Here is a 10000-nt window from a genome sequence, read left to right on the forward strand (position 1 = left end):
TGATGATGATGATGATGATGATGATGATGATGATGATGATGATGATGATGCTCATAAGGAACAAAGAATAAAACATCCACCCAGTCCGTATCCCTTTGCACAGACTTTTATACATGTGCTTTGGCCCACAACATGGGTGGGGTTGATAGGGACTGATGCCTTGCAAATCAACGCCAAATGACAACATCCAAAGTTCCCAACTTAGGCTTCTTTGGGAGGAGAGAGCTAATCAACGTGGGACTGTGATCGATCTAGAAGAAGGACACTCTGAATAAAATCCAAAGTTGGACAGGACATGTTAGCTTTGGCTGGCAACTTTTCATGGAGAAGGACACTCTGATATAAAACCACAAAAGTTTTGGGTGGCTCAGGATAAGGAAGCAAATACTAACAAAAAAAGCAGGCCGAAGACAGTCACTGGGCTGAAGGGCACGGAAAGCCCAGACAGGCGTAAGTGCTGAACCTGGAAACTGTAGCAACATGCATCTATACTGGGAAAACCAAACTACATAGGTGAATTTTAAAAATCACAGATGATATAAGGGTCCCATAGACATGAAAGGTTTTCTCATTTTATGTCATTTTAATTGGAAAGCCGTCGCCAATATTTATAAATGTTATGTATCACTGATTGAAAAATGGGTTGGGTCTAAAATTGGAAAGTTCTTGAAGTTGAACAGTTTGTGACCAAAGCCAATTGTAATTGTAGTTGAGACTTACCACAAGGAGTAGTAGCACCATGTTACATCTTTCCACATCCTTATATCGTTCATGTATCAAATCATTCAAGAAGTTACTATTCATTGGTCCAATCACATTTTCCCTGTAAAAAATGGATAAATATAAAATTATATACATATATAATATATGGTCCTTCTCAAAGGTCAACGGAGCTGGCGTTTATCCTGATTTCTTTAGCGTGAAGTGGACAAGAGCAATTGTTTGCTACTCTGTGGATATGACGCTAGTCTATCACAAAATATTTTTTGCCAGATCTAAAGGACTCAGCTATCCAATCACTGCTGGGTGGACAGGAGGGGGGAGAGGGGTCAGAAAAAAATCTCGACTTCACTCGGGATCGATCTCTGCCCCTTTGTGTGTTAAGCAAGTAATCTACCAGTTTGAATAACAAGCCGCAAGCCTCTCTCCAATTTGTCCCACAGCTTTTGCAGCATGACTAATGTGATGGAACAAAAAACTTCTCTTATTTTTGTCATCAGGTGACACATATCTCTCACCTGGGGGTACTCTCTCCACATATCCCCCATAAAAACAGTTAAATGGGGTTATCAGAGGATCTTGAAGCCCAGAAAATTAGACCATGGTCCATCGGTTTGGGAGTAGATCATTTAAAAATTCCCTCACATTCAAACTCCAGTGAGGGTAAGCTCCATCCTGTTGGAAGATGTTGTGTTGATCATCAAGATCATCAAGCCGAGGAACTCTGTACTATTCAAATATGGCCAGAAAATTTGTTTCTATCACTGTTTGTAATAAAAAAAAGGACCAATCACTCTTTCCCTGATCAATGCACACCAGATATTAACTTTTGGCAAGTTAGAACGATATTCAATAACTTCAATTTTACATTTGGAATTAAAAACTCAATCATTTCAAATGGCTAAAATATTGGTGAAAACATTTTCTAAAATAAATTTGTTCTCTAATCAAGTTTCAAAGTTCTCACAATGTTTAAGCCCCCATCTCTCTGTCCTTCAAAACGTTACCCCTAACAAAGAATCACGAATGAAAAGGTTTTTTGTGAGTGTTTTAAAAAAAATATAGATTATTAATACTAATACCAAAATAATGAAAGAGTACTCACTGATCAAGCATTTCTAGGATATCTTCTTGTACCATGTTGGCCAGATATTTCAATCTCCTCTCATCAGTATCTAAGATTTTTTAAAATGTTATAAAAGAAGAGGTTAGAAAATGAAATTAATTTTTTTGGGAATTAAAACACAACAGTGATTACCAGAGATAAAAGAGATTAAAGGGAATCTTTTTAAGAGCTTTAGGTGTGAGCAAGATGCTCTTTAGGTAAACAATTTGATTATAAGCCTTATTCCTCTGATGATCATAATAATTTTATGATACCAGGGGCGTATTTTATCAATGGTACCCGTTCATAGTCACCCCTGTCAGATCAGCAATAGATCATTCATCAAAATATTTTATTCTCAAATCACTAGTCTATCTTAAATCAAAAACTTGGCAGCATATTATGATGGAGCAGAGCCCAAAAGCTTGAGTCTAGATTATGCAGACCTGCTGCGATGTTACCCATGCACACACACACACACACACACACACACACACACACATATACATACACATATGACATACACACACACACATACACTCACTAACCACACAAATTGATGAAAGCTTCAAGTCACAAAATATGTTATTCCTTACAGACAGTGTCCTTGCTCTATTTCTCGGTATCTTAAATAAACATTTTTAGAATTACCAGTTTTGATTAAAACAACAAAGAGAAATATGGATACTTTGGGGCATTGTCCTGAAATTGGCTTACTGGTGGTCGCCAGAGAAAGAAAATACGAAAAGCAGGTAAGGAAAAGGAAGATGGAAAAGGAGGAGGCTGAGATTGTAAAATAAAAAGAAGAAAAGGGATGAAGATGATAAACAATTGATATTGACAAGATTATTTACAGCCTACGTTTTTTCTACGATAATGAATTCTGCTTTTATACTATCGCCTATTAGCTAACCTCTTGTTAGACGACTTAATTGGGATATGATTTCCCTGAGTGAGTTATTAGGTGAAACAAAAGAGGGAGGGAGTTGGGAGGGGGAGGGGGGGGGGGTGGTGTGATACTCTGTAAAAAATATTATGTTAAAAAAATTTACAATGTAGCCAACTAATTAAATAGAATCAGGCTGACAAAAAAGGCAGGTAAAATGTTAAAGTACCTACGAGACAATTGGAAATTCTAAACATTTCAACACGGACCACGCCACGACATATTTCTGCTACACATCTTTTAAATCTATTTTGTCTCATGAGAAAAAGGATGAGGGTGTTATACACAAACAAACAATTATCCCCCCCCCCAAAAAAAAAAAAACAAAAAAAAACAAAAAAAAAAAAAATAATAAAAACTATTAAAAAATAATAATAATAATAATTGAAATCTATACAAATTCTATACAAATCCTTACGTTTGGTATGTTTTTCCGACATAGGGAACTTGGAGTAAATGTATTTGCACTGAAAATTAAAAGAAACATCATTAAATAAGTTAGGGGAAAAGTGGCAATGACATAAAAGAAATCTACAGTCTATGTTCATGTTATCTTAAACATTTAACAGAGTGACTGTCATACATTTTGCCTGTAAATCAATACAGTAATAAAGTACAGTAATGAAGTAAATTGTAAATACAGACAGGTGACATGAATTTAGCATTTTAGACGTAATAAGGTTTTACCTCTTTGCTAACAATGCCTTCAGTTCCAATGTTTTTCAAAGATGTGGTCTGGAACGTTCGACATGTTTTGTGTCTCTGCATATTTTTTTACAAAATGAGAAGAACAAATGCTATTAAAACTTTGCAGTATATACATTAAATATAACTCTGCATCAAGAGAAAGTGTGAGAGCTGGGACTAAAGGAAAAAAAAAGTATATATCATTCCTTGATGTCATCTCAACGAAATAGGGCAAGGCAAAAATAAATAAATAATGAATTCATTTATCTTTTCATTTATGTTGTGTTTTGCTGTGTTTTTTCCCCCCAATAATCATCTTAAAATTTAGTAAAAAGAAAAAGTCTAAGTACAATAAATATTGATAAACCAAGGGGCATAAATCTCTCAATGGAATAGTAGTGGAATCCTGATCCAATGGTTTATAATTCATTGGAGAGGGAAGATATTAGAAGGTAGTTAAGAGAGTACAAAATAAAAAAACAACTAATATCACTAATACTTACCACTGGATGCTCTGTAAACTGAGTATCAATAAAGAACTGCTTCACATGCAGTCTTTCTGTTACTGTTTTATTGAAAAAAAAAAGTTTTTATCACGCTAAGCAAACAATTATATCACCATCATATTATCATCATTATCACCGTAATATGCAGAAATAATTTAGTCTCGTTCTAAAGGCATTTTCTTGTGGATCCTAAATATCAGAAACATTGAAATCTTGTACACACATTATTTAAAAAGTGTCTCGTAATTGCAATTGTTTGTAAATCAAAATACCATAATGCCGATTTTCAAGAACCATTTTTGTTGTTTTTCAATATCTAAAAAAGTTGAGCTATTTTTACTGCTGTCTTGAAGAAATATTGGACATTATAGAATACAAGTGTGCGGTCGAGATTTTTCTGACCCCTTGAACAGTGATTGGGTAGCTGGCTCTGTTGGATCTGGTGGAAAGTGTTTTGCGACAGACACGTGTCCTATAAAATAGGGTGGCGTTTTTATGCACCTCCGTTGGCGGTGATGGTAAATTAATGAAAATGTTGCTGCATACGTCCATGTGGTTTAAATAGTTTTAGATTGTAGTTTAGCACACTGCTTAGTGATTACCAATGTACGTTTATACAATGACAATAAATTAAAGAATAATAACAATAATTTAAAAAATCAAAAGTAAAAAGAAACATGGCCTACAAATACTGATCTCAAATAAATAAATAATTTTAGAAAATTAAAATCGAATTTTTTTAAAAAACATGATAAAAAGTTGTTTTTTTTTTTTAAAAGAAAGAAAAAAAGCAAAAATAAAGTAAATTAAAAATAAATTGTCTACAATGGGAATCGAACCCGGTACTTTCAAGGTTAGAGTCTGACAGCTTGTCCGCTGCGCTACTGAGCCACCTGACCGTTCATCACATTTAATAAGGTCTCTCTTAAACATTATTTTACCTTCAATGCAACTTCTATTTTCTGGTTTTATATTTCGATTTTTAAAATTATTATTATTATTATATAAATTTATTAACAAAAACATCCTACAGATGTCACAATATAACTTTCGCCATGTCCAAATACAGAAAAACAATATCGCTGATGAAATTGGGTGGGATGCTCATGCGTGACGGAGGTGTATAAAAACGATGCGTTAAGATACCCCGTCAACGGAGGTGCATAAAAACACTACGATAAAATAGGTAGCAAGCAATTGCTAATGTCTGTTTCATGCTACAGAAACCAGGATAAACTCCAGCTCTGTGGGCCAAATGGCTCTGAAGGACTACTTTACTTATCTGTCGCCTGTGCTTGTGTGCACATTGCCTATCATTTGCCTCCATGATGATCTATACTCTGCCTCCCTTTTGTACTCGGAGTTTGTAGAGATGTTGCTTGCCTCAAACTGGTAAAAAAACCGTCAAACTCTGACGACCACGAGCTCTTTTTCCCTCTATGTTGCCACTGAGTGTTAGGCTTTCAATGTGCCCTCGTCGCCACACACACCCAAGAAAGCCCATTTGCCTTTTTCTGATGGTTTTCACAATCTGGAGGGGTTTCCCTATTCTATACAAAACTTCTACATTTATTATTCTATCTGATTATTTGATGTTTAGCAAACTTCCGTACTACCACATTTTGAAAGCTTCTAGGTGATTTTGACATTCCTTGTCTAGATTTCAGGTTTCACATGCGTAGAGGAGAGACAATAGTAAGTTTGGATAACCTCTTTATGATGCGTAGGAGGATCTTTGTGATCTGGCTCATGATGTTGATTATGCAGTGTTGATCACAATCTATTGCACCCATTTTGCTATCAATCATATAAAACACTTTTGTCAGTATGTCTATTCCGACATCGGCTAGTTCATCTAAAAGGTCAATTGAAATGTAATCCTGTCCAATGGCTTTTCCTTTCTTCAGTTCTTTGCAAGCAGCCTCTACTTCATCTCTCATGATTGTTGTACCACTACCGTTCTCTGGCAAGTCTTTGGGGGCTGTGTCCCTGTTACCGTCTGCATAAAGATTTTCTATATATTGTGTCCATCAACGTAAAATCGCATCGCTGCTCATGATTATGTTTCCATTTGCATCTCTAAAGCAATTGACTTTGGTGATTGACTTTATTCTTCCAGTTAACTTTGCAATCGAGTTGTGAAAGACCTTTGTGTCAAAGTGTTTTTGATTTTCTATTTTCTTGCATTCTTCATCAATGAAGCATTCCCTTGTTTCTCTGCACTCATTTTTTAATGATTTTATGGACATTTTTATAATCCATGCTGTTTCTAATTAATTTGCTTCTTTCGTCCATTTTTTAAAAGTATTTTATTTGTCATCCAATCTTGCTTCACACCACGTGGTCATACAGAAAAAACGTCTTTCATGGTCTCCGTGATACACTTGGAAAAATCATTCTCGTACTTGTCAATGTCTTCTGTTGGTGCCAGTCTTCCAGTTTCTGTTTTATGGCATCTTTGTATTTTTCCACTGTTGGAGCATCTTGTCTTAGTATATCAATTTGTCATTGTGGCTCTTTTTTCGAAGTCTTAATCATTTTCAGCTTTAATCTAAGACCACATTTTATAGGTCAATGGCCGCTGTTGCAATCTGCACTAGGAATGGTCTTTGCCATTTTAATGCAGTTCTTTAATCTTTGTATTATTAATATGTAGTCAATTTGGTTTTGTAGCGATTTCCAAGACTTATCTATGTCCATTTTCTTCTGACATGTTTGTTTGAATCATGTGTTTGCAATGGAGTAGCCTTCTTGTCTGCACCAGTCATTCATCAGTAGTTCTCCTCTCTCATTCCGTGTTCCTAAACCATGAGGTCCAATGATGTCGTTAAAGTCTCCCATGATTTTAGTTATATCATGTCTTTTGCAATGTTATTTCACCTTCTCTATTTCTTCGTAGAATATGTTTACATTGCACTCTTTGCTTTTTGATGTTGCTGAGTACACTTGTATGATATTTAGATCGAAAGGTTTCCCTTGCAGTTTCATTAGTAAAATTCTGTCCGATATTGCCCAATACCCACCAACGGATTTTGCTATGCAGTTGTCCAGAATCACACTCACTCCTCTTTCATGTTTTGTTCCTCCTGAGTAGATCATTTGATGTACATCATCTATGTTAACTTTACTGACTCTAGTCCATCTTGTCTCAGAGGCACCTAGGATTTTTAGGTTGTATTTCTTCATTTCTTGAATTACATTTTCAATTTTCCCTAATTGATTGAGTGCTCTTACATTTCAAGTGGCTGTCATAGCCATTTCTCTATTGCATAATCTAAATGAGGTTTCATCTTCATTGTGTTGAGGGCAAATGATATCCTGGAAGGGGTTAATGATAGTGTTTTTCTGCTGCCTTCTATCATGGTTATTTATACAATTGTTGTTATCATTACAATTAAGTTGAACATTAACCACAGAAGACGGTGGACGTTGTTTTAGATTTGATTTGTCTTCGTTTCTCACCATGGGATAACCTTTTGTTTTGATTCAAATGGAGCGGCGTCAGGTTATTAATGGCACTTCGCCACATCGTGATTAAAACTCGTACAACAAGTGAAAAATAGATATTGTTTAAAATGGTGGTATTGCAAAATTTCATGGTCAGAACTTAAAAGCTTTTTGATAATTCTGTCTAAAATAAATGAGTTAAAAGCAAAAACTTTATATACACAGATGCAAAATGTTATTTTTAAACATAAGTATAAAAATCCAAAATGGGAAGTAAATATAATCCAGTGAAATAATTAAAACTGTGAGAGCACAAAACAACATAGCTGCCAATTGGCACGTAACACATATAGGTAATCATTCACATTTAACTATATTGCTGAGATTTATATCTCACTGAGGCTATAAATGGTTTGTGTAGCAACAGATACATTTTGAAAGCACAGCCCTGCCTACTTGAAAAGTTTAAATTTCGTAGTTTTTAGGAGACAGAAATTGTATCACTATATTTAACTTTACAGATTTGCCCTCACGATGATTAGATAACACTTTAAAATTCTTAATATTGTGCACTTTGACATCAACTTTCATTTTCAATGAGTTTTAATGACTTAAAGATCCTCATGAAGTTCTGACAATGGAGCCAAAATTTCGTAATTCTACGAATTTTTTGTGGTAGTAGGCAGGTCTGAAAACATAAAATCTTGTGTGACATACTGGCATTCATTATCAAATGAAGACAGGGAGGTATAGAAATCACAAGTTAGTGTTGATATAAATCTCCCTCATTCTCAATGAAGAAAGCAATGGAACAAGTAAATGAGGAATTAAAATAATGGTAAACTTTGTAAAAAATGTATTATAACAGTAAGAATAAAACAAGGAATGCATAATTCCAAAGTATTTACCAACCTGTGACTAGTCGACCATCCAGTTCCCATATCAGTGGTAGAGAATCAATGACATGGATTCGATCTGAGGACAAAAGAATACATATTGTTTGATTTTGAGTCTTTAACAATTACTTCTGTCACTGTCTAGTCCAGAGATTTAAGCTTTAAGTAAATGAGATAACTGGGAAGAATTGCTACAAAGCTAAATTTAACAAATTTTTTCTGTTTTATTTATATTGATTATCATACACAAACTCCAAAATCTTTCTGTAGGAAAAATTTTATTGATGTGTGTCTATATACTCCATCTAAAACTTCGTAATTGACACTTTTTTGGTATTTGTTATAATTTATCAACCGCCCAAAAAATAATTTTTATGCATGCGGATGGATATTTGGTTGGTGTAACAAGTTAAATTACAAAAAGTGCCATATAATTACTTATATCTGAAAAAAAAATGTTAAAAAATCTCAAAATCAGCCTTCACATGTTTCCATTCGAGCTGAATAAAATATGGACAACTTGGGCTTTCTGGCACTTTAAAAAACTTTCTACACTTCTCAGCTTTAATATACGCAATCATTTGTATATTTGTTACATTTATTTTTTACGCAACTGTTATTTATAGTAAACTATGTTTTGAACAAAAAGTTACCAACTGTTTCTAAAAGCAAAAAAAAAAAAGTTTTTTACAGGGAAAAGCACCGTTTTTCAAACATGGTTTCCTCTCGGTTCCAGAAAATTTTTAAATCACTGTGTGCCAGGAGCATTTTACAAGCACTTACAATTCTGTCCCCATCACTATGCCATACCTTCTATATGCAAAACAAGTGTTTTGAAAAATCAATTTTAAATGACCAACTCCATATGAATGTCACACCCAAGCCTTATTTTCAAATATAAGAAAGTGAGGTACAATTCCACAGACAATTTTCGACCTTTGCAATATTATAAACACTGTTGCCTCATTACAAATATATGGGAAACAACATGATGCAAACTAGAAATTTTAGATCACACAATTTGAATTGATCTTAAAATATGGCGTATTCTCTCATACAATACAACACTGAGCGAAAAACAGAAAATACACAAAGATGCTCACTAAGTAATTATGTTATATCCAAACAATCATCATCTTTAACATATCTATCTACATATGAACAAAACTTCCTTCTGAGACGAAAGCGGGACCAAGTGCCATTTGTTTGAATATGATCAAATACTTTCACTGTCATGACTGTGCACATATTACCTGACTGTGAACAGTGACAAATATTAAATATTGTAAACATGTTAACACATAAAGAACGTTAAGTCAATTTATTTGTACCGTAAAGGAAAGGAAACCATTGCCTTTATGAATTTCTCAGGAATTAACCATTATTAAGGACAGCACACACGTCAGATTGCACTACGTTATATGCACATATTTGTCCACATTTATTCTAATCAAAACTAAGAATCATAAATTTATTATTAACGTACAGTAAGGGTCTGAGTCCATCTGGGGATTTCCATGTAGACTTAGACTCATGATGTGGGCATGGCTCAGCCTCTCCAGATCCGACCATTTCAGATTGTTGTTGGATAAGATGAGGGTACCCAATGCTAAGAATTTACTAAGAGTGATCACATTTTTAATCTGTTGATATTGGGGAAAAAAATAGAAAGTGTCACGAATCTGCTTTATCA

General features: G+C 34.4%; 1 protein-coding gene across 2 annotated transcripts in view; it reads right to left on the minus strand.

The window, feature by feature from the left end:
- The window catches only part of LOC144956455 (uncharacterized), a 96170-nt gene that overhangs the window by 82935 nt on the left and 3235 nt on the right, over nt 1-10000 (minus strand). For both annotated transcript variants that reach the window (XM_078886969.1, XM_078886960.1), the window contains exons 4-10: nt 9794-9950; nt 8324-8386; nt 3962-4023; nt 3459-3533; nt 3190-3238; nt 1826-1895; nt 721-823 (exon numbers count right to left, since the gene is read on the minus strand). In XM_078886969.1, the coding sequence (XP_078743095.1) occupies nt 721-823; nt 1826-1895; nt 3190-3238; nt 3459-3533; nt 3962-4023; nt 8324-8386; nt 9794-9950 (579 nt within the window). The remainder of the gene's footprint in view (nt 1-720; nt 824-1825; nt 1896-3189; nt 3239-3458; nt 3534-3961; nt 4024-8323; nt 8387-9793; nt 9951-10000) is intronic.

Source organism: Berghia stephanieae, chromosome 1, assembly GCF_034508935.2.
Source record: "Berghia stephanieae isolate SIO BIC M18660-M18661 chromosome 1, UCSD_Bste_1.3, whole genome shotgun sequence".
Taxonomy (NCBI): Eukaryota; Metazoa; Mollusca; class Gastropoda; order Nudibranchia; family Aeolidiidae; genus Berghia; species Berghia stephanieae.